Source organism: Nylanderia fulva, unplaced genomic scaffold (assembly GCF_048542155.1).
Source record: "Nylanderia fulva isolate GAGA-0341 unplaced genomic scaffold, ASM4854215v1 Scaffold25, whole genome shotgun sequence".
NCBI classification, from domain to species: Eukaryota; Metazoa; Arthropoda; class Insecta; order Hymenoptera; family Formicidae; genus Nylanderia; species Nylanderia fulva.
Window position 1 is genome coordinate 557709 of NW_028190314.1, and position 26441 is coordinate 584149.

Here is a 26441-nt window from a genome sequence, read left to right on the forward strand (position 1 = left end):
GCGAACGACACCGATTGCACAATAAAATCGCGACTGCGAGAGATAATCGACGCCGCGAGAGAAGAACGCGGAATCGCGCTCTCGTCTAATCCCCTGGACGAAACGACGCGCGTAAATCACGTAATATAACCGTATTACACGAGTATTACGAGTATACGCGCTCATAATGCCGTGATTTACGAGCGACCAGGTTTGAAAATGATTTGAAGGATAGTTTATTACGTCTTACGTTCGGGAGAGAACAGCGCGGATATTTTCTCGCCGGATATCTCGTCGAAAACGATAAACGATCGAGAGATACAGGAGGAAGAAAGGAAAGGGAAGACTCACCGTATCATCCCTTTTCGGTACTTCCATCCCGTTGTGTTTTAATACGCCATGCTATATTAATTACCTTCTCGTCTTAATTGGAGAAATGATTGTCTGAATTAATTCCGAGACGGAACATTTCCGTGAATTGTATAATCAAGCGAGCAAGTGGCATCTTCGACTGTTACGCTTAATGTACCCAGCAAACACAGTATATAAATGTTATATACTCAAACATGTTACATGTAACGTATATGTTAGTTGTAATTTCTCACTCATAGATGTAACATTTTTAATATTACATATATTACATTGTAGTTATATTGTCATTATATCCCAAGATAGCATTGACTTATCAATACATCAATGTGCTATTTGGTATATAATTACAATATAACTACAATGTAATATATGTTATATTAAAATGTTACATCTATGAGTGGGAAATTACAACTAACATGGATGTTACACGTAACGTACACGTTATATTACCTGTTATATTCCGTTTTATTATAGCAATGTAACAATTATATATCGGTGTTTGCTGGGTACACACTTACGTATCTCGCAAATGGAAGAGAAGAAAACGAGATTCGCGAAGGAGAAAAAAATTGTACGGTAGTTTTCTTCGGGATGGGAGAGAGGAAACAGATATCCCGGAATTAAACAGTAATTTAGAAATAATGGGAAAACATTTAGTTTCACTCGCGTAACGAGGAGCGAAGTAGCACGTAACGAAATATCGTTAACAAGCATTGTTATTAAGCACTGATGAATGTTCAACAGCGACATTATTACGGTAATTAGTCATAATTCATAATTACGCTTTACGATTCATATTTATTCGATTGCACTTACATGTATTAATGTAATTAGATATCGCGAAAACCGTTCTCTCTCTCTCTCTCGATTATTTTCCATCGGACTTTGTTACTGCATTCGCGACCAGTCTGTTATATACACACATACGATCGTATCATACTTGAATCGTTGAAAATTTAATTGCTTTATCCGCCAACGAAGCGTTCAAGCGAAACACCGCCTTCTTTATGATCCACTTTGTTCTCCTCTCGCGGAGGATAATGAGATTAACCCTCCTTGCAAAGACGCGTAAACTACCGAAAGCACGTACGTATTTCGCCACGAAGCGTTTCTCCTGGTATATTCCGTCAATAATATTATAATCTCGGCGAAAAGAGATTTTTCCGCGTGCGCTCATTTCTGACAATCTGATTGGAAACTCGATTCATTCAAAATTACCTTAACTTTCACGTCTCCCTTGATTTTTCACATCTTCGAAAATAGATTTTCCTACACACTGTATATATATAGGTATATTTTAAGGAGATATATTATATATTATAAGGTTGAAGGACCAAATTTTTGGTATTCAGACTTCGCAACACACACTTGAAATATCGGGGAAAAGGACTTGTTAAAACGATAATCATGCTCAAATGTCGCATAACTTGGCATCTCAGACCAATCACCTTACATATCTATTGGTCAACAGCGAAGAATCGTTTCAATTTTATATTTTAATATTTAACTAACTTTGTATTTTTAACATTTAACTTTGTATTTTAATATTTAACTTTTATGTATTGATAAAGACTGTAGTGCAGTCGAAACGTTTACAATTTATATCGATTCTGTAACGAAATGTTAATTTAATTATTTAACTATTAATAAAAATTTTTACACCTTATTTATTTGCTCGTTCAGTTGGCCTATTATATATGATTTGTTTAATTTTGTTAAATTATACGAGCCTTTCATTAATTAATTTGTATATATATATATATATATATATAATATCATGCAGAAAAATATTCCTTCAATTTTCTTTGGGAAACAAAATTAGAATATGTATATATTTATTCATTAAACACTATTATCGAAATAGAATAATTAAATTTAATTTAAATTAGCTTTCAATACAAATATTTATTATTATTATTGTGAACAAAATCTCAAGTTAATTAAAATAAGCTTTCGATATAGAAATATTTATTATTATTATTATTGTGAGAAAAATGTTGGAATATATATTCATGGGATACCAGTCGGGATACCATCGCTAGTTTGCGAAACATTAATCGAAGACGGTTCTGTGGTCTAACAATAAGATAACTAATATTAATCGAACTAATATTACTAATATTATAAAATATTAATACGTTAGAAAAAAGTGACAGCCAGGGCAACAACAACAATATATGCATCGCGCCGACGAGTAATGGCTCCGCGATATCGGATTTTGGTGCCTCACCTCTTTATAATTAACCCTTTTGCTATTGGACTGGGCCCCGAGTGTCCGCTGCCGCTCTTTTGTGTCAAGCCGATCAATCTCGATCGTGCTTCACCGAGCGGAAGTCGACCGCGGCATCTCGATGGTGAACGTTAGGGGTATCGGGGCGAGACGGAAATATGGAGCATATAAGGGAGCTGAGAGACGCCGAGAGAGGATAGGGTGAGAGAAGAGAAAATCCGCGAGAGGAAAAACGGTATTACACGGTCAGCCAGGTACAGAGAGATAGATAGATGGATAAATAGAGAGTGCACCGAGAAAAGTTAATCGAGAGATGTTGTGCTCGCGAAAGAACTCGAGCGCGTTTTCGATGACTCTCCGCTCTCTCGTTGAATATATCGTTGAATTACGTCACCGCGCTGCTGCTGGCCTGCATTCGAAAGCACGCTATATCGATTTTGTTGATGCATAACGAGACTTTTGTAGGTACGGTAACATGAGCGGAGACGTAAAAGACGATGTTCGTCTTGGCCGGGGGATATATCACCTGGGTTTGATCACCAGCTTTCAGTAGCTACTTTGATGACTTTCCCGCGGTCGTCGACCCTTCTTTCCCGATAGACGCTTCAGACGGAGAGAAGATAAATTTAATACTCGTATACTCATACGTCGAAATTTGTCACATGCTCATTACGAGGCTATGAATAGATTTTACGTAAGCGTATACCGGATATGCGCGATGTACGTTTAAAGTGTGCAAACGCGTTTCGCGGATAAGGCAATAGTATAATAACACAATAGTATAATAGTGTGTATATAAATAAATATAAATAGATATAAGAGAGAAGTTTTTCTCTCTGAGAAAAAAAATACCAGAATTAAATAAGCATTATGGAGGAAACATTTAATGGTCTAACTCCTCGAAAAAAAAATTGCAAGCATACTTTTTATTTCAATTTTTCTAATATAATTTCATCAGTAATATTATATACACAAGTTCATTTTTATATACATTTGCTTTAAATTTGTCTCTTGCCTACATATTAAATTTTTATTTCATTACAATTGACGTGAAATTTTAGAACAAAAAATGTGACATAATAATTCCCTCTTTTTTTTTTATCACTTCCAGCCGCCAAAGAGGGAAGCGGGAATCACCATTTTCGCGATAATAACGTTGAAAGCTCGACCAGTCCCTGCGACCGGCAATGCGTGTGTAATACACATTAATGCGTATATGCTACCTCATGACTTTCGATTAGTACATGCACGTATATATATACATACGTTAATCAGCCTCGTATACGCGAGAGGGAAGTTCGGTCGTGTCTTACTTCGTCAAAGCGGACGTTTCGTATACGTTTTTTCTCAGTTTCACAGAAAATAGCGGAATGCACTGATATATGATACAACACACAGAGAAAGAAAGAGTATACATGTTTGCACGACGATATGTCATAAGGACTGCTGTTCCTTTTCTTTGTGAAATAAAGTTCCGCGTATGTTTTTCATTTGTCAGCGTGATTAAGATGGACGTGCATAGAGGTCAACCTTTTGTTACGCTCTGTCATCCTTTCCACAAAGTCCGCGAGATATTTTTCAATCTGAAAGAGATTCCGCTACCATCTAGATATAAATGAAACACATGGGCTTACCGAAACTAATTACTGCAATAAATTTCTTTTATCAGAGAGCGCAACAATTAATTGAATCTAAAAAAAAAATTCAAAGTTAATTTTTTTTAATAAATCATTCGATCGAACGAAAATATATAGCGTATAGATCGCGCGAGGTAACCGCAACGACGTATCGAAAATACCACGAGGAAGAGAATTGCGACATAAATTGCTAATAGTTTCAAAGTCGGACGAGGCTTTCCGCGTCTATTTTTACGCGCGTTATCCGCGGCACCGCATTGGTCGAGGCTGTTATCGTCGTAAACTGGCCACGCGTGCCCGAGAGCGAGAGAGAGTGTCCTCTTTTTCACGTGCCCGTATCTTTGTAATTATACGCGGTTTTGCATTTATTTAATCAACAACATATACTTGAATTCTTTCCCTTGCGTGAAATAATGTACCATGCGTAAGACATAAAAATGAATAGAACATTTATAGGAATTTTAGAAATCCAAGAAATTTCTAATATGTTTTATTTATTACTCTTCTCGGCAAAAAATATCACGTTAATCCAATCGATTCTGTATCATTTGTGATATATTACTAATTTTTATAAAATTGCATATACTTGAATTCTTTCCTTTGCGCGTAATAATGTACCATGCGTAAGACATAAAAATGAATAGAACATTTTTAGGAATTTATAAAATCCAAGAAATTTCTAATATGTTTTATTACTCTTCTCGGCAAAAAATATCACGTTAATCCAATCGATTCTGTATCATTTGTGATATATTACTTTTTTTATATAATTTTTATAAAATTGTGCGATATATATTTATATCCTATATTATATCTCTTTAATATTTTTAAGTAAATCGTGCGAATCTACCGTATCATTTTCGTGCATGGAAATCGTCTAGATTTCTTGACGATATCAACAGTTTCATAGGAATTGGTGGTTTACTGATAATATATTGTGTACACCTTTTACGATAGCGACAAGAGAAAAATTTCAATGCTATTTTTCATTATTTTAATATAATATATATAATGTATGCTAATCTATTATATATATTTTCTCTCTGGCAACTTTTTCAATTTTAATTTAATGAAGAGACATTTTTTCCATTTATTTTATTAAAATTTAAGATATGTATTTGTATGCGTTTTAAGCGTAACATACGCTAAAATTCTGCATATTACTCCTATATGTTCTTTCAAACTACTATTCGAATGTGTATTTGGACAAATATTGATCGTAATAAAATATATGTGCTCTGTTATATATTTGCGAAAATTTGTCTCTCCCACTATTAAGCTGAAAGTATTTTTTCCTAATATACATTAGAAGTATTGTGTATTAAAAAAAAAAAATATATATATATATATATATATATATATAAAATAATTTATGTTTGCTCATTAAAATAGTAACCTTCTTTTCTTTTGGTACATATATGTTCAAAACGTATTTTGTCGTTAAAATAAAAGCTTTCCTATCCAAGCTCTTATTACATAAGCTCTTTTGCATTTTGGAAACTTTTAATGGGAAAATCCGACGCAAAGTCAAAATCGCATGCAAGTATATGCAACAGGATGCGCCTAAAATCGCACAACTCTCGCTATTTTAATGAAAGCGGCCGCTATCGTAATGAGCAACATTTCCTTTTACTTTGCCTTTGATCTAAAGAGGTCTCTCGCTTTGAATGATCATTATACACTTTGAAAAACACTGTCTGAAAATAGAACTACGAGCGCAATTCCGGCTGTTTCACAGCCTTTCATATGTAGTACACAAAAGAGCTATTTGCTCTACCTGTTTCTATCGTTTATACAGTAGCGTATAAATCATGCTACTTTAATAGTTTTTTCGTTTTTCTTTATAATGCGACGCGATGCAATAAAAGCCACATGTGTATAACTATGTTCATCTCTCCTGCCTTGCGCTCTTATTTTTTTAACATATTAAAATACGCAGCACGCACGCATCTGTTATCGAACGCATCAGCATCCATCCTACGATTCATGCGTGGATCTGTACATCAGTTATCACCGCCGCGCGGGATGAAATCAACCACCTTCGTAGTCGATAAGGAACCAACTGGAGCCAAATGTTAGGCTTATCGAGAGTCGATAAAATGCCAACGACATATCGAAGATATGAAATAATGTGAGAAAAAACAGACACGGAACATTTACATCCTATCATAGCTGTCAATTATGTAACTAATCGAGGCATAATGTGTATTTCAATTTTTCAATTTTAATTTTTTTAATCGATTTTATATATTGATTTATATATATTTCAATTTTTATATATTAATTATTTATACACAATTTTTTTTTCAATCTTGAATCAATTTAGAAATTAATCTGAAACAGTCTTCTCTCTGTACCTATATGTGTGTGTATGTGTGCGATGAAAAAATATATTACCGCGTTTTGCCATGTGTGTTACAACCTAGTTTGCTTTTCTCCATAAGATTGCAAGTAACGGAATATTGCTGCTAAAAATCGGGTCAAGAGGTAACAATCATAAAAGAGAATCTAATTCTATTATGCATCATTTCATCATCATGTATCATTCGTATAGTATATGAAATGAGGAGAGGATAAGTACGGAAAAGATTATGATACTATACTCTTCCGTCAATTATATACACATATTTTTTTCTCAGATATAAATCTTGTCGTGTCACTTTATAACACTTTAATTGGCAATTAGTTACTCGAGAACGTCCTTCTTATTAAAGAAAAATATATGTATACATATAAATTAAAATTGCTAATACTAATAATATGAAGTCTATTTTTATACTTTATTCATATATATTGTGAGTGCAAAAATGTCTGTTATATAGAATGCTATCAATCAATACGAACGTGAATTTAATCGAATTTTTCAAAAAAATATTTGTACAAATAATATATAATTTGTATAATGAAATTTATCAAGTACATTTTCTCTTAATTAAAAAAATCAAATTTATAGTAATTACTTTCAGAAATGAGATTTTTCATATAACATAATAAAATAATAACAAACACACATATACGTACAATTTTGTAATATTTGATACGTAAAACGTCTCTAAAGTGAAAAACCTCACAATACACCTTATAATATTTATTCTAATTGAATTGAAGAACAAATCTTCTTGTTTGTTTAAAGCTCTTTGAAGAAGCTGAATCCAGCGCGGCGCAGCTACCGTTTAATTTACTACTTTAAACTAAGTCCGTCAGATTCGCGTGGAGAGAACAAGATTTTCACAGAAATTAAGCGCAAGGTCGGATATTGCTTTTGAGTTCGTCAAAGAACACAAGTATATATATACATCCAGTCTCCAACAACAATAATATACGCATAAACCTTCGCCTAAGTTCATCTGACATAAATAAAAAAAAAAAAAATCCCATTTTACTTTTCCTATATGTCATTTGCGGATGTTCCACGAGAACCGTCAACCGGGGAGAAAGGATTTGATCAACGTTGGATCGTGCTAATTCGCTAGTCCGATACGCACCCAGTCACGCCCTAAACCCCCGTTCGGGGTGCCGAAATTTCCGAAGAAGAAACAGGGTGGGGACGGAACAGGGTAGAATCTAGATGGAGATTGAAGGAGCGCCCCGATGTCGGCGGGAATACGGGTCACCGAACGGGACGTCGTCGCCGAAACCGGCGAAGCGTCGATGTACACATTATATAGACGCATATGTGTACGTAAACGTCATCGGCATTCTACGTACGTTCGCGTACATACATACGTGGAAGAACAAATAGATAAATGAACGGGGAGAAAGAGAGAGAGCCGACTGCTACGATGGTAACGATGGGAGTAGGAGGTGGTGGAAGACGACAAACAGAAAGAGACAGGGGAGGACCGACGAACTCGTCGACGCGGCGCCAGTCGTCGAGTCGCCATGTCACCGCGAGCAACTTGCCTCTGTCTCGCGGGAACTGCTGCTACTGCGCTACGGGTCGGGTCGTAAACTTCGCCACGAATTCTCAGCGTCGAGCGAGGGTGGAAGGGGACGGCCAGCGTAGGGGTTGCGGACCCAAGACGCGAGGGAGTGCGATCAGTGCCGTCGTGTTTCGCGAGCGGTATCCTTCGCGAGCGGTCGAGAAAAGGGATCTCGAGATTGGTGGTTCTCTCCTTCGGTGTGTTTTTTTGCTGGATATCTTACTGTGGGGAAAGATTCGCAACGATTCGAGATGTGACGTTGGACGACCGGCAATTCTACTCCAATTTTCTCGGATGATGGATGTATGTTAGAATTGTTGGAGTAATTCAAAGAGTTGATTCAATCGACGTTTAAGCTTCGCGCGATCCTTCCTTGAAGCGTGATCTACAGTTTAGTTTCGCGATGAAATTTTGCAGGTTTTTTTTTTGTTAATAGAATTTTTTTTTTTTTAGGTAGATGCAAAGTTTAGTTTCGGTGTACTATTATTCGTTACTCTGGAGAAATCGGTAATATTTCTTGATGCGGGGGAGATATAATAAAGAAAGAACGTAATCATTGATCGACGACATCGATAAGGATACATTATTACTGAACACGCAATTGCATTTTTCACAATTGAATTCCTTCATTAAGATTTGTTTTACGATATTGCAAGGTTAAAAAAGCTAGTTCTTCGCTGGAACTCGAAATAACTTTTAAAGAAAATTGGGGATAAAAATAATTCACTTAAGGAATAATTAAATAGTTTCTATTATGTTTTTTAATGTGTCTTCGTAAGACCACCTTACAATATTATTCTAAGGAAAATATACAATTAAGATAAAATGTTTTTCAAAATGAGATTAAAGTTTGCATCTCTTTTAGTCTGATGAGAGAGAAAAGTTCAACTTGTAGAAAAAGAGTGCTCGCGAAGAGTATCAAGGCCTGAATAACAGGGTTGTTTCCGAAGTTTTGACCTGTTTCGAGACTTTCGAAACGTTTCGCTTGATCATCCCGTATCCCGGAGGGGAAATAGAACTGATCTCTCTCAATCGAGGATGTAATGTAGCGAAGGCATTTCATTCTCATATATCATGTAGCTCTAATGATGAAGGGGAGGTTTTCATAAAATTTTCCGCAGTAAATTCACGACTTTGTATGAAAATAAAACTTGATTTATTTCTATCATAAAAATGTGCGTAAAAAAAAAAAATAAAATAAAAAGATTCTCCGCATATCTCGTAATCTGATTGACTCGGATAAAATTTCCCAATTTTTCAATGCGTATTAAATGATTCATCGACGAGAAAAATTCACGATGCAAGAATAATATATCGACGCATATCGATGTATTCGATATTTCATGCGAGCGAATAAACTTGACATTTGTCCGCAGAGTTCACAGAATATAATTTCCACGAGGACTCGCGTGTCATCATAATATATATACATATACATATATATATATATATATATATATATATATGTACAATTATATATGTACAATATATATAATTATACGCACACATTATATTATATATATATATATATATATATATATATATATATATATATAATATAATGTGTGCGTATAAATACCCACACAACAATCTATTTCGCATGTTTTGGTTATCGAATCACGCCGTATCCGTTCGACAGTATCTGTTGTCCTTCAGCCCGAGAGTTCCTCAGCTGTCGATCGAGAGAGAGTAGAAGAAAAATCGATGATACTAGTATCATAATGTTTTCCCTCGGTATCACCGACATCTCGAATCATTCGGATAACAAACGTCCAATGTCAGCCGCAAACTGCCCATTTGGCGATAAAGCCACAAAACTGACAAAGGGAGATCGATGCCGCTGTTTGCCAAAGGTAGAGAACACACAAGAGACTCGTGAATACGTTAGGTATCTTTGACGTAACACTTATCGTGGGGGCGATCCGGGGACTCTGGTATCTCGGATATTGGACGGTAAGGTCGTCCCTGACTGATATCGATGTCTTCGATCGTTCGATAAAGCAACTACGAGATGAACGACCGCATCGGATCGTTCATTCGTTCGTGAAACTCAATTTAGTGATTCGTCGTTTTATCGGATCCATTCATTTGTGATATTCTTAGATTTTACGCAATGATTTTACGATTTCATGATACTTTGTTATCATCGGTTTGTACATCGTTTTTAACGCGAAAGATTCGAGATGCCGAATTAAATAAAATTATTTAATAATTCTCTTATTAAAAAATAGGTTTCTCTTTCTATTTTCCTCTCTGATAATGTTTGTTGCTCCGATAACTTTGATGTGATTTCTAGATCTGATAATTAGATTATAATTGGATATAATTATAAATTCTCGGAATTGTTTTTGATTCGCGTCTCTTTAATTTACGATATTTGAATTCCGAATAAAAATCGTATAATCTAATACTGTTCGCAATAGAGAATTTCCGAGCCGAGAATAGGCTGCAAGAACATCATTATCTTGGGAATCGATATTCTTGATGTCTTGGAACTATCCTACGCCGCTTGGTTTGCATTTGCTTATCGCGGGATATTTCACATTAGCATCGCTTTTATTCCTCGAAATAAAAATACAATTCGTATAAGCTTGTCAATTCTTTTCATCAGATATATATTATCAAAAAATGATGGAACATTTATCAAAATAAAGACCAAACGATAGTGACAAAAATAAATGACCAAATGATATTATAAAAAAATAATTTTTTAGCTGACTTCGATATACAATTCGCGATTTAACTTTTTAAAATAAATATCCAATTTTTTTCTCATCTCGCTCTTTAAAAACAGATATATGAGATTTTTAACAAATAAGCTTACAGGTAAAAACATGGGATTTTTTGAGATCATTGTTTACCTCTTTAGAGGACACTCCCTGTCATTTCTTACATTTACTAGATTTTAGCTTATCACAGAGTACATTATGACATACAATTATGTCTCTGCCATGACACAATTATTTCTAACGATACCGCATTTGCGACGCTAATATAAGTTGCGACATTATTACTTATCTTAAAGCACATTATGCAAATACAATTAGTTTCGTTATTGCCGTAATGCTTGAAGGATCGTGTCGAAGAGCGGGGCACATTAACGTACAAATAATGCGCGTTATATATATTTCTCGCGTTTTATTTCTCCCTCAGTTCTGCATAAATCAACGAGAGCCGTTATTCACCAACCCATCTCGCCAACTCCCGACGCCAACTTCGACCCGGGTCAAGAGAGGAGAATTCAGATTTACCATACAGTGCAAGTGATCTCACCCATATAATCGGTATTCCTGGGCTAAGCCGCGCTGTTTATGAGATATAAGGCGCGCATCGGCGCGTAACGGGACCTAAAGACAACATTGAGAGAGAGAGAGTCACGAATCCGAGAGAGATTCGTCGAATAATCTCACGACAACCCGTAGTTCCTCTTCAACCTCGCCTAACCGATTGCGGCAATTTTGCACAACGTGTTCGCACACGGTGATGCGGGTGCCAACGTTCGTCATTATCACCCGGGTTCAACGACACCGTGACAACGATAACAATGACGATGACGACGACGACGACGATGATGATGAGAATGATGATGATGATGATGACGAAGACGACGACGATGACCAGACGTACCAGGAGAGAAACGCGACGAGTGGTGACAAAAGCACGTAGTCACAGTCACTTAAATCGCACGTAATCTACGTGTAGAGACATACATCGCTTATCAAAGAGGTCGATGAAAATGCTATGCCTAGACATGAAGCTCGTTTCGCGACTGCGAGGGACCGCTTCTTCTAGCACTAACAATACGTCGTCGCCCAATACGCATCCGACGACGACTAGCTCGGTTTCGTCCGCGAGTTCCGCGAGTTCCGCGAGTTCCGCGGAGAGGAACAAGTCTCGCAAACCTAGACGCGAGAGCGTCGAGACAGTTGTATTACCGATTACAGTGACCAGCGACAGCGAGGAGGAACTGTTGCGACCCAGTTACTCGACTGTCCAGGAGATGATTCGCAGAAACAGATCCAGATCGGTCTGCGTAGCGGCGCTCCTGCCTTCCACGCAGCTCAGGCAGCTGCACCGACGCGCCAGTCATGTGTACGTGATCTAACGAGATTAACTTACGAAGTTGACCGTGCCGAATCGAGTAACGAGTTATTGACCCTTCAATTGTCGAATCATTCGCATTCTTTATTCGCAAAAGGAGGACGCCAGTAACTCATCTTGTATTTCTCTCTTCTCGCGTTCATTTTTTTTTATTAAGAACACGGAAAAAATATATTATCTTATTCCTAACAGCTAATATTTTTTAACTATAGCATTCTTTGTTAAACTACAGCAGAAAATATTAGTTACTATATAGCTGAAATTTGAGCTGATAAAATTTTGCTACGGTAGCTAATTTTTGTTCTGTGAACGCGCGAGAATACTTTGCTGTTTTGCTTACTACTTGACCTGTTGATCGATCTTCCTCTATTTTCTTCGCGCGATAAAACTTGGCCAGACTTGAATCGGCCCATGGATTTAACGAGACGCGTTGTTGCGGAAAAAGATCACGACCCGTGCGAATCTTGAACAATAATCGCTCCCTATGTCTCTTTCTCTCTGTTCGTGTAACGGCCTCTCCCAGTTGCCCGGCCAATTCGACCTCGATGTAGCTTCTCGTTAACCCAGATATTCATGTCGTGAAAAATGAGAAACGCGAGAGAGGGGTTGAGTCGAACGGACGGAGGGTGCCGTCACATTACGCTACATTCACACCACGGAGAGACGGCGATCCCGGGGGATCGTATCCGATCGGAGTGCATTTAGCGAGTCAATGATAATTATACTGCCGATAACAGGATTCCATCACTTAATCTTCCGCGCAGCAAAAAAGTATATCGGGAAACGCGATAGCAGACGATTCCACATCTTGCTTTCAGTTTTTAATAATGTTATAAATTATTTGTCGAACGTCAAAGTTTTTCCAGAAAGTCTCCCGAGGATTTTTCGAGCAAAATTATTCGTCGCGGCGCAATTTTCTAATATATGTATATTCGATATCGAACGTTTTGTATAATAATGAAATTACAAATTAAAATTCTTGAGAAAATTAAAGTCGTTTGACTTTTAGCGAGCAAAAAAAAAGATTTTTATTTCCTAAGAATATAATTCGCACAGATGCAAAGCTCTCTTTATTTTTAAATCGTTGTGACTCAAATTTCTTATTTATGCTCCAATTTCTCAGTTAAATAAAAAAAAAATTTTTATTTGGAATCGAAGAATCTAATTGGTAAAATTAAAGGCGAGATTATAAATTATTTCGTGAGTATAGGGATGTCAGAACGAAACAAATTATTCGAGTTACGTTTCCGTGACTTTTTCCGAGTTCGTCTACAACTACAAAATACCGCATTGCTTTCAAATAGCAAATAGCATGTTGCAAGTACAAAGAAGCACACTTGTGAGGTCGCTAGAGAAAAATGCATACGTTCTTGGCCAAGAAAGTTGTTCGCCGTAGTGTATTACCTCTCTTAGCATAAACGACTTTAATACGAGAATAATGCGTATATATATGTATATTATATATATATATATATATATATATATATACATGTATATACGTGAAAAAAGCTAATAAGTTTATGTAAAGCAAAGAGTCTCTGTAGTGCAAATTAGAGAGATGTAGAAAGTCAGAGGAGTGGAAAATAAAACGCGGACCGCGATGCCTCCAACGAATGTGTGAACGGATTTTTAAACACACCTTATGTAAAAAGTCCACGAGATAGAATTATATCTCGTGTCTTATATTTAAAAACTCGTTTTTTTTAGATCCACCACGGACGCGATAGCGAGACGAGGAGTCCTATCTAGACGATGCTACGGCAGTGTCGAAATGGTAAGGAAACGAATGAACAAGAGCAGATATCTAGGTAAGAGTTTCGCTCTACTTGCCACACGAGGGTCTTAACACAGTGCTTGTGACACGGCAAATGCTAATCGCTGTGATAAAAGCGTACGAGCGTCCTATAATAATCCACGACACGTTTCGTAAGCCGATTATATTGTCTCCCTCTATCTCCAACTGTTTATCTATTGATTTGCTTATCACTAGTTCGCCAAAGTTGCACCGTGCTTGACTCGCAACAGTTCATGTACGACGTTACAAAATATGTTTGGTATATTTTTTTTATCAAAGAATAGAAAAAAGGAAAAAATATATGTTTGAATCATAAACGTTTTAAATTAATACATCAAAGATACCGTTGGTTAAAACTATGATACTTAAATTTTTAATTAATTTGTGAGCGAAAAAATTATATTCGTTTATGTTGTTTGATAAAATTTTATTCCTTCTCTCTGCGGAAGATTTAATTTAATTTTGGAATTATTCCGAATAAAGTAATATTTATTTTAATTTTGCTTTGTATTCTCTTTCATAAAAACATTCTATTCCAATACTTTTAATTACAGACGAAAAGAGTTCCTCTCTCTCTTTCTCTCTCTCGCTAAATTTTTGAAGGATTCGTTTATAGTAAATATTTCATATTCGGTCAAGCTTCACACAACTTTCTGTGAAAACAAATATCGAATTTTTCCCGCGGAGTATCAAAGATTACTTAAAAAATCTACAAAGCTTTGCAGGTCCGATTAAATTTGCTTTTAATCGCGCGCGGTTCAGGGTCGCGGAATTACAATTTGCAAACTCAAAACTGGAGCATGTTGACTCGCGTCGATATTTCGCGGATATTCGCTAATTGCAACGTCCGAAAATGTATTTTCAGCTGCCGCAGATCGAGCAGGACGGCGCCGAGAATGGCAGAAGATTTCGAGTGGAGAACGGAGACTCTCCCGGCGAAAAAGAAGAGGTAAGAAGACTTAATGATCAAACGATCAATTTCTTCGTATCTCTTTCTTTCACCTCTTGAGATTCGTCCGGTTTCGTGGTGAGCGTAATTGTCTGCTCTCACCCCATTTTCGCCTTTTATTCTACCCCTTCCCACCCCCCTCACTCTTCTAGTCCTCAAAATGACGTCTGTAACAAGAAATGAATTTTCACTTCAGATGTTCGGTTCGCCGAGTACGCCGATACTGGAGAATCCGGAGTACCAAACGCGTTGGTACTTTAAATTCTTTCTGGGCAAACGTAAGTTTTGTCAAATATATATAGCATATCGAATTTTATTTTAAATATTTTTGCCCGCGCGAATTTGACATCCTAGTTTTTTAACTCAGATTTCGTTTTCATGAATAAATATATATATTATTGCGCGGTAACGCGATGGAAAATTCCGTTGGAAGTCTACTTATGTAAATAGAGTTATGCTCTTTCTTTGCTCGACCGAGTTAGTCGTCCTTGCGTTTAATAAAAATTTATGGATAGAGTGGAACTGCCTTTTCAATTTTTTGTAGCACTTTAGCTTTACATAAATACAAAAATGTTGCCTTAACGATGACTTACACGGTTTAATTATCGATACTTAAAAGTGATAAACAATAAGCGGTATGTGAATACTAATTGCGCTTCTATCTATGCACAGTGCATCAAAATTACATCGCTTCCGATCAAGAGAGAAATCCTCTCTTTCTCTCGGTAGTCACAAGCGAAGTCGGTGATCAATGCGTACCGCACTACAGAGTTATTTTATGGAGGCGAACTGTAAGTAGATAATATATTATTTATAAAAAAAGATTATTTGATCCGATTTATATCTGATATTTTTTCTTCTTCTTTTTCTTGAGAATTTATGAAATTATTTATATTTCCAATTCACATTAACATGAAATTCCATCATATTAAAAAAATCTTTTTTTTTTTTATAAGAAATATTGCATATAATTCCTCTTATTTAATATAAATTAATATCTATATATTTTTCATTTTAACATACAAATTTGCTTCGTGCATAATGTACAAATAAAAATAATAGATGTTTAATTATATAATCTACTTCCATTATAAAATCCGATTCCGATCTCGATGAAGCACGCGTACTTATTAAGAGAGTAAAATTAATTATATGTGAATACAAAATCAATCGTGAGATAAATTGAGAAATGTTTCACGTAGGGTGCGCAGAAAATATCGTTGCCGTATTCGGCGAACAAGACAATGACTATCAGACAGATTCTCAGGTAACTATCTTTTTATTGGTCCACAAATTGAAAGGAACATGTAACTGCACCTCACGTCAGACTACTTACCAACTCTCTGACTTTTTCAGTAACTTTTTTGGTCTGGAGAAACTCGATAAGGTGCCGCGAGAAGTTTTCACGCCCGAACTTCAAAAGGTACATTTATATATACAAACGTTTCATGCCAATTTCACGCTCGACAAATGACATCATCAGGGACGTAATTCAATGATGCCTGTTGCAGGATCTGTTACTGTTGGAGGAGCAAGAAGGCTCGGTGAACTTCAAGTTTGGCGTCATTTACGCGAGAGAAGGTCAGACCACCGACGACGAGATGCTGTCTAACGGTAAGACTATCAGAAGTGTCGGGAACAAAAGACAGTCGAGATGGGAAATTAAGTGATAATAGATAGTGCTATCGATTCCCTCCCCGCTGAGAAACGTTTGTCATTGCTTATAGAAAGAGGTAGCCCGGGCTTCGAGACCTTCCTAGAGATCCTAGGCGAGCGAATACGGCTCAAAGGCTGGGACAAGTACCGGGGAGGCTTGGATGTGAAAGGTACGTTGATAATATGGATATTGACAGTGCAAACTCGGGGTCTACAATCAGAAGAGATTTGCAATCTATATCTACTTTCTCTCTTTCTCTCTCTCTCTCTCTCTCTGCAAATTGTTTCACCGACGGAGTTCTAATATTTTTTGTTCCATTTCCCGACTTTCCGATTAATAAACTGCTGGATTGTTCTTTCTTCATTAACGTCTGAATATATAATTTAACATTTGCGCGATAAAAAAAAATTAATGTATAATACTGAAATTAGAAAATAATATTAAAATAATGCTGAGTATATTGTCAATTAAATAGGTTTTTTATTTTGTCTTTTTTTTTACAGTCAGTTTCTTTGATACTTTTCGTGATATTTATGATATTCTACACTCGTAGCCAATATAAAGAATTTTCTTTCTCATTTCCATGATTTTATTCGTATACGTTTTATCGTTTCTCAGGAGATATGACTGGCAAAGAGAGCTACTACACCGTTTATGCAGGTCACGAAGTTATGTATCACGTTAGCACGATGTTACCATATTCAAAAGACAATCCGCAGCAGCTAGAGAGGAAAAGACATATCGGCAACGATATCGTTAACATCATCTATACGGATGACCCGTCAGCCGTGGATACGTTCAATCCGAATTGCATAAGGAGCCAATTTACCCGTGAGTTAAGAAAAATATCACACCTAAGGTCAGATAAGATCATGTTTCAATATATCAACCGAACCTTGCTTATTGTCGTCGTTACATAAAGAGCACACGAGCTGTACAGTTGACACTCAAATACCATTCAGCACAGTGATTCTCATTTCCTTTTTACACCCTTTGGCTTCATTTCGCACGCCTACAGAATTTTATTTCCGTTTCTTTGAACTTTAAACAATATTTATTCGCTTGATGCTTTTGATGCATTTCTCGATTATACACCTACATACCTATGCGCGTGCATTATCAATAACGATTTTCATTCGTATAATTATTAACAATTTTCTTCCCGCATAATTTTCATTTTTGCTAATTACTAATTAATCAAATTAATCACATCGCAGCAAAAACATTAAATAAACGCGCATTTCAGAAAAAATCTAACATAAAATTATATGAAACAAGATAAAAACAGATTACTCGTTGGCTGATTAATTTTTTCCCACAGACGTGTTCGCCGTGGTAACGACCGAAGCGGACGGCAAGGGATGGCGGGTTGCCATTTACTGCGATGAAAACGTACCCTTATTTGGCCCGAGCCTACCCTGCCCACCGGTATTCGAGGATCCGTATAATCTCCGAGAATTTCTCCTCGTCAAGTTGATCAACGGCGAGAAGGCTACGTTCGACACCCCGACATTCTCCAGGAAGAGGGAAAGAACCCTCGACGCCCTATTGCGAGATATGTACCAGGAGCACTCGCAGGAGAGCAAGAGCAACGTAAGTCACTTTGCGAAAACCATGTCGCTTATACTTTTTCCACGTTCCATTAACTTTGATTGATAATACTCGTGATAAAGTGCGACGTAAAGAAACTTGCGGTGATATTTATTTCTATAATTTGTTAATTTGAATATTGATTTTTATTAATAAGATTTATCTTTTTAATTTTCAATCGAGATCAATATTAATACATTACCGTACGAAAAATCGATAAAATATTTTTCCGGAGAAAGAAATACGCGGAATGCTTAGCGACGGTAGTTTCGAGAAAGCTTGATATCGAGGAGTTTAAAGATCGATTCGGCACAATTCTGTACAATAGAGCATGCTAAATCGGCGAGCGCTCTCAGACGTCGTCGAGGCGCCGGGTCGACGTCGAGAGGAGACACGTGCCGTCGAGATGGTGCGAGTCGGACAAGCGTTGAAACTGGAAGCTATTATGCGTGGTCTCGCACCCACCTCTCTCGCAACCGTCGGCCCTCTAAAGCCCAGGCCATGGGAACCGAGATGCATCTATCCCGATTTCCCGTACGAAGTCGTTTGCGGTGACGTCTGGCTGGAGAACAGACTGATCCTCGCCTCGGAAAGCGGAACGTTTCTCATCGAAGGTATATATATATATATATATTTAATAATTTCACGTACTTCCTACGATCGGATACGCTTGTTGGCAAACGAAATCTCTAATCGCGCGAATTATTTTGGTCTCTTTTAAACATTTATTATCTCCTTTCGCATTTTAACGTTGAACTTTTGATGTGTAAAACTAGCACACATATTATTTCGTAAAAGATCATAAAATAGTGAAGAACCCTGACTTTATTTTCAATGATTCAAGAGTTCTTGATAGTTTAAACAAATAGAATTTTTTAAACCTTTTTTATTTTTTTTTTATTAGCAGAATTCTTTGAAAAGACATTGTATATATCCAGAAATAAACGAGAATTATTTCATAATAAGTATAACTCTCGAAATACAATCTCATCTTTATAGTCGAAATGAATTTTTCGGATAAAATATTTAAAAAATTTTCAAAGTATTTTTATCATCAGAACTCTTTGGTAAAGCAAAGGCACTTACTCAGAACTATACCAGAATTATTTCGTAATAAGCAGAAATCTTGAAAATCGAGCGAAATTTTACTTTGGTATGTTCAAATAAGAAATTTACCGGTATTTATTTAGTTTTAATTAATATGTTTTATTTTTAAAAGGCAGAACTCTTTAGAACTCTAAATCTTAAGTATTTTCTTTTGTTGAATCATTAGAACTATTTGTTTAAATTATCAAGACCTCTTAATTATTTATAAGTTTCCATGAAATGAAATGCTTCACACATCTTTATTAGCGCTATAGAAATGTTATAAAATAAATTCTCACTCACCAATACACGCGATGCGGAGTTGTAGTGCACAGCACGTTGATCTGAAAAGAAAGTATTCAAATTATGTATATGCATGTGTGTATGTGTATATGTATAAACATATATACAGAATGTTTTGAAAGTCTGGAAACGATTGAATATCTCACAAACAATACAGTTTATAAAAAACATTTTTATTTTGCATACCTCACAATTGCCTCGCTGTCGCCCGATGCCTCCCCGGGCCTCCTCCTCCTCTCTTGGTCCTTCGTAGCACTCACGACACTCGCGAAAATACGAATAATTACGATCGCCCGAAACTTTACACGGCACTCCCGACGCGCGAAACTTTACACGGCACTCCCGATACGACGCGTGAATCGCACTGCCACCTGTAACAAATAAAATGCACACATATATTAGAATAATCTTATTATTTCGCATTATAATATATACACAATATAAATATACAGCACACAAGCTAAAATTAACGATAAATATATCCATGGATCGCAACACACATGCTGCGTGAAGTTGGCATGTCAATTTGTCCTTATAGGAATTTTCTTTGGTTTAATCGCTGGAACTACCTATTTGTTTAAACAAATTATCAAGAATTCTAGAACTATTAAAAATAAGCCAAAACTTTCAATTATTCATATTCAATTTTTCCATTAAATGATATACCATCTTCACATACTAATTTTTTAATGGTAATTTGAAGTCATTTTCAAACTTTTCTTTTTTAACATTTTATTTTGTGTCTGCTGATATTAATAATGATATTATTTGTACTAAAATAATTTATTTATAAATAATTAATTAAATAAATATGTCAAAAGATTATTATAGTAGAGAAAAGGAAAGGTATTTTAATAATAAAGGCTGGAGTCTGAGACAAGAGGAGATGGATATAGTAAGTAGTATAAGGGAAAGAGAGGTAGACATATAAAGACAAACAGAGGATGAGAGAATTAGAGAGGCAAAGTACAATAAAAGATATAAGACTCTAGATGGAAAAGAACACAAAGCCTAATTTTCTGAGAAAAGAAATGTTAGATAGGTATAGGTATGGAGATGAGACAAGAGCTCTCGTTAAGTTAAGATGCGGTAATTTCGAGGATTGTAATAAATATTGGCTAGAAGACGAGAGTAAGATATGTAAATTCTGTAACTGCGGATGGGATAAGGTATAACATTATGTAAAGGAATGTATGGTAGCGAGAGAATGGTTCAATGATTTAGAGGAAATTAACGAAAAAGATAGGATCACAAGAATGTTTAATGATATTTTAGACGATAAGAAAGCAATAATATTAAAAAGATTATGAAAGGAAAAAGAGGCAATAAAGAAAAGAATCTGTGATAATAATAATAGTCAGAGTGTAAGAATACAAGACTGAATATGTAACTTTGGTATTTGTATTGTAATTTATCTATATATTTAGGTGATATGTATATTTTATTTTATTTTATGTATTTAGTATCTGTAATTTTGTGTACTTTGGTACTTTGGTACTTGCGACTATGTTGTAATTATTTTGTACTGTAAGGGTTCCGCGTGTATAGAAAGGTATGGATGTATGAGTGTGGTAGAAATTGATGTAAACCAAGTCCCTTCTTGACTAATAAGCTGACTGAATAAATTATCTATCTATCTATCTATCTAAATTAAATAAATATGTCGGAAATCTAACGTTGAAGAAATACAAACGTGCAGCAAATTGCAACGTGCAACAACACTGAAAAAAAAGCTATTGATTTCAAATAAATATTTATTTTAATAGTGCCATTAACATCATTTATTTGAAACTAATGATATTGATTTGCCGTGAAAAAATACTTATTTGATGTAAGAAATCCTTTTTCAAAACAGATAAATATTTATTTATTGTTTCAAACAAATGCGGTGTTAATGGCACTATTGAAATACATATTTATTTGAAATCAAGCTTTTCAGTGAAGTTACCATTAAAAATCAGAAGAAAAAAACCAAGAGTTATAACATCGAGTTTTGCTTTCGAATTTCTAGACGGGCTCTCGCACAGACTGATCTTCGACGAGTCGGTGCAGATCAAGCAGCTGGACGTGGTCGAGCAGCACGGAATACTCTTGTTTCGCGCGAGCGACAAGGGCAAGGAAAATAGCGTGTACGTTTTCCGGTTGCGCGAGTTCGAGAGCGACGCGTCCGCGAGATGCGCCGAGCTGTTCAACAATCGCGAGAACGACGAGACGCGGGAGGAGAACGACGTAGACGACGAGGAGGCCGACGACGACGACGACGAGTGCGACGAGGACGACGCCGACGAGTGCGACAATTTCACTCGCGCCACCGCCCGATTTCAGCCAAAGACGCGTTCGCGGCCACGTGCGCGCGTTCGCGCTCCAGCTGTCAGAAGCCGGGCGCACATCAAGGAGAGGAAACTGCGACGTACGCGAGGATCTCACTTGTACAGCATCACCAGATCCGGAGGCTCACACTTACGCATGGTAAAGTACAGTTTCGAGTTTCGTACTTGTTCGTCCTTTTTTAATCCTTTCAAATGAACGGGTACCCGGATGCCCAAAGCAACTTTAATAGATGTTGAAAATGTGTCGAACTTTTCTCCGCTCGAAATAAAATGCAAAGGGCCTTTGTATTGAGAAACCTCCTAAAATATCGTGGGAAAAAAATGTTCGATATCCAGAAGCTTTTATAAAAAAATTATCATAGTGTAATATAAAACACCTACATTGATTAAAAAAAGTAAAGAATTATGCATTGACAGAAGATTAATTTTATAACGCGATCGATGAATGGAGAACGAATCGGGTGAAAACGTTCGTGAAAAAAAAAAAAAAAAAAAGAATCTTCTCATTCGTCTGCAAATACCGTTATTTCATACAATATTAAAAATATGAAAATAGTATCGGTAACACATTCGGAACGAACGATAATTAATTAAATATCTGTCAAAACATCGGTTAATTAAATTTTCTCCCTCTTTTATTCCGCAACATTTAAATATAAATCTCGTCTTTCTGGCTTCTATTCTGATGTTAAATAACTTTGACGTGAGAAAAAAAATACGCAACGCGAATATATTTGCGAAACAGTGCGTAGTCGTCGGCCGCCGACTGACGGTCTATCAGTGGAAGCACAACGCGGCCTGGACCATCTGGTGCTCGTCAGCCGACACCGACACCGTCGACGGTTTCCTGCAGCTAAAGGAGTTCACCGCGAGCGAGACACCCACGTTGGTGACGATGATCGAGAGCGCCGATCCGACGAACGAGTGGACGCTGTGCTGCGGCGCCCGACATCACTTTGAACTTATCTCCTCGTCCGGAGTTTCGAGGATCGTTCCTTTGGAAGCGACGCCTAAACCGCATTTGGTGGCGGCGCTGGATCTTCGCGAGGACGAGGAGCCGGAACTGTTACTTTGTTACAACAGTAAGTCGCCGTTTTTATTTTTATTTTTAATTTATGTAATTCATAATTTATTGCTTCGAGTTTGCATTATCTTTATATATGTATATTCAAGCATGACGTGTCTGCAGGATTTTTTTTCAGGAGGAAAGCATGATTAAATTGTTTTGTTTCTTATATTTTGTTCTTTCTTAATTTTCCTCTTTTATATTAAATATTCTTAAATATGCCAATAAATTCCAGCATTTTTCACAAGGAGAAATGCTTAATTTTTTTAAGGATTTAAGGATTCCAAGGGGCGGCAAATACCCCCTCCGTGGACGCCCATCTATTCAAGACTTTAAGCAATATATTAAGAAATTTTTAAGAATATTTTTTAATAAAATGCTTCTCCACGATGCTTAAATTTAAAGGCTAAATTAGTAATACCTTGTGAGACTTATTGTAAAAAAAAATTTTTTTTAGATACATGTCACTTTCAAAAACTGATGGAAGAGAACGCTGCGCCGACCGAGTTCGACTTCAATTGGAATTCGATACCGATAGCCGTAGGTGCGAGGAAAAATTTTGATATGCATAAAATATTCAGTCATTATCTATGGATAGAATTTTTGCATTTTATATTGAAATAACCGTATGTGGTTTTTCACGACAGCCTGTGCCTTTCCATACGTGATCGCCTTCACTAACGACACGATGGAGATTCGACTGATAATAAACGGCAATCTGGTTCACACGATCGCTATGCCCAACCTCAACTTGATTACCTCGAAGCGGGATATATTCTTCGCGACCACGGCACCGGAATTCCTCCCAGGAAAATGCGAGCGAATACGATTGGACTCGAAACCACTCGAGAAGGAGGAGATGCCTTGCAGCCCGCCGCCCTCGCAATCCTCCTTCTCCTCTCGATCGAGTTTTCAAAGTACGTGACCTTCTACTCGCGACTTCGTTAAAAGTCGAAACCATCCCCGGCCTTCATCCTCCTCTCTCCAACTCGATCATTATATTACTCCAAATGCTTAACGAACGTATTCTCTTGCCAACCGAACGAATGTTCCTTTCGCAGACAGTCAGGGCGATTGGAAGCCGATAAGGATCTATCGGATACCGCTGCAGACGCTTTCGAGGAACACGGGATCCAACTGCAGCCAGAGGAGGTGTCCGAGTCCCGCGGAACCGGAAATCGTTTCCGCGCCACCCACATCCACCGATCGCACCTTCCTCAACGTCGAGCCGCATCGCGCTCTGAGCAGATCCTGCAGCAGCAGCCCTACACCGACACCGACCACGAATTTGCCGTCGTCGTGTAGCAAATAGATCGCTGTACTTGTTGGCGTTCGCCGAGATTACGATTATATAAGTATGTTAATCCCGCGATCTTTCGCGCGGGAGATCGAAAAAGTGAAAAGGGGAAAAAAGGTGGACCGCACGTACCTGATGACTTCTCGTCCTCGTACGAGAAAGAGAGAGAGAGAGAGAGAGAGAGAGAAAGAGAAAACATACGGAAATCCTTGTCATTGTTACGCATTGTTGGCGCATCGCGCTGCATATATAAATAAATAAATATATATATATATTTATAATATATAAATATATATATATATAAATATATATATATATATATAAATATATATATATATATAAATATATATATATATATATACAAATATATCTTGAATGTAAGTGCGCGATCGCACAAGTTATTATTTGAGTAGATTTTACAACGGGGATACTCGTTAAAGTACCTTAATTTTGAAGCTCTGTAATTGTTAAATATTTTTCTTCATTTCCGAAGAACATTTATTTCAATATTGTTTATCGATTTTTACTATAATATATATTATTATTTTGTTAAATAATAGAGCTAACTGCAATACGCGTGGCATTTTGTATTTATTATATTTTAATCTTGCGTCTAATTATGCACAAAGAGGCTACATTGGGGTTTAAATTTTGAGAAAAAAGCAATTGCAAATATTTGGAGATACTAAATCGCGCTCTTTTTAATTTTTTGCTTAATTTTTTTCTAAATATAGTACAGTATATTTTAAGAATATCGATATTTTTTTAATTTAATTCCTAAGTTAATTTTCTGTAATTAGGGATTGGATGACGTCGTAAAAACGACAGTTACTTTAGACGTCTCTCGCTTCTGGATTTGTTTTCGAGGCGAGTATCTTACACCACATAGTTCCTCATTGTTTCACAAAAATCGAGTTTAAGCAATATAGGGATCCAGGCTAATATTGTAACAGTTGACGTCGAAAATGTTTCTCTGACGGACGACTCGATACACATCCGTGTGGCTCGAACTCAACACGCACTTAAAATACGCATGAAAAGGGCATTGCTTTCGGATGCGCGTTAGCTCGATGAATCATACGTTTCTTCGAACGTAGAGAAGAATGTTCGATCGGAAACAGCGATTGTATAATCCTTGATCGATCTTGGAGGATCGAGAATCGTTCCTTCCCGCATCTGATAGAATTTTATTTTCATTCAATAAAATAATTCCGACATGCAAATGAGTGTCGATGTTTACGCATCATGTGTATATAATAAATAACGAATAAAAAAAAAATATATATATATATATACATATATATATATATATATATATATATATATATATGTGTGTGTGTGTAACCGTTGCAACATTTCCACTGAAAGTGAAAAAAAACAGTATTTTTTCAATACTTATTATCTCGCGCCTTTCTTTCTTTCGAATACATGATCGTGTTGTTTCGATCTATAACACACAATATATTTATAAATATATAAGAAAATATATATCTCTAAATCGATAAGTCCATCCAATTGTTTTACGTAGGTATATTTTATAAAAAAAAATGTATGTTGATATATTATCTACTGTGTATCAGTTTGTTGAATCAATGCTTCTTAAAATAAATTTCCCAGAATCGCGCGTTTATTGTTAGATCTCGATAAAACACACGATAATATAAGTAATTTACTTGAAAGGGTATATATCGTCATGTTGTATTTCTGTCGAATTCCACGATGAATAACGTAAATTTATAAAGAGGTTAAAAAATGAAATTAAATTTACAAGAAAGAGAAACTCTTCAGCCTGACTTTTTTATCCTCCGAAATCACGGGCGTCCGCAGGATTTTTTCCAGAAGGGGGCATTCAATTTTTTAGAATTTAATTTTTTTTTGGTTATTTTTATTTTATTTTATTTATATAAATAAATTCCAGTGTTTATATTTCCGAAAAGAGAGCAGATGTATAATTTTTTTAACGACAACCATGTTCGAAATGTAGAAAATAAAATTTCTCTACAATATTACGAATATCTTCCCAGCAAACACAGTATATAAATGTTATATACTTAAGCATGTTACATGTAACGTATATGTCAGTTGTAATTTCCCACTCATAGGTGTAACATTTTTAATATTACATA

General features: G+C 36.3%; 2 protein-coding genes across 3 annotated transcripts in view; one reads left to right on the plus strand and one right to left on the minus strand.

Moving 5' to 3' along the window:
* The window catches only part of LOC114937711 (uncharacterized), a 123312-nt gene extending 103648 nt beyond the window's left edge, over positions 1-19664 (minus strand). The window contains exon 1 of the mRNA XM_085483485.1: positions 19623-19664. The gene's annotated coding sequence lies outside the window, so the exon portion shown is untranslated. The remainder of the gene's footprint in view (positions 1-19622) is intronic.
* LOC114937706 (GTPase-activating Rap/Ran-GAP domain-like protein 3) overlaps positions 1-26095 on the plus strand; it is a 32950-nt gene extending 6855 nt beyond the window's left edge. The window contains exons 1-18 of one of the 2 annotated variants that reach the window (XM_029311293.2): positions 8075-8444; positions 11295-12233; positions 13950-14016; positions 14903-14986; positions 15183-15264; positions 15659-15777; positions 16189-16253; positions 16343-16409; positions 16498-16600; positions 16714-16812; positions 17262-17474; positions 17965-18236; positions 18562-18847; positions 21634-22091; positions 22698-23034; positions 23476-23562; positions 23666-23935; positions 24080-26095. In XM_029311293.2, the coding sequence (XP_029167126.1) occupies positions 11872-12233; positions 13950-14016; positions 14903-14986; positions 15183-15264; positions 15659-15777; positions 16189-16253; positions 16343-16409; positions 16498-16600; positions 16714-16812; positions 17262-17474; positions 17965-18236; positions 18562-18847; positions 21634-22091; positions 22698-23034; positions 23476-23562; positions 23666-23935; positions 24080-24330 (3222 nt within the window). In that variant the 5' untranslated portion in view covers positions 8075-8444; positions 11295-11871 and the 3' untranslated portion in view covers positions 24331-26095. Of the gene's footprint in view, positions 1-8074; positions 8445-11294; positions 12234-13949; positions 14017-14902; positions 14987-15182; positions 15265-15658; positions 15778-16188; positions 16254-16342; positions 16410-16497; positions 16601-16713; positions 16813-17261; positions 17475-17964; positions 18237-18561; positions 18848-21633; positions 22092-22697; positions 23035-23475; positions 23563-23665; positions 23936-24079 lie in introns of those variants that run through there. The other variant, XM_029311294.2, reaches the window with a different exon arrangement.
* Positions 26096-26441: the final 346 nt, after the last annotated feature.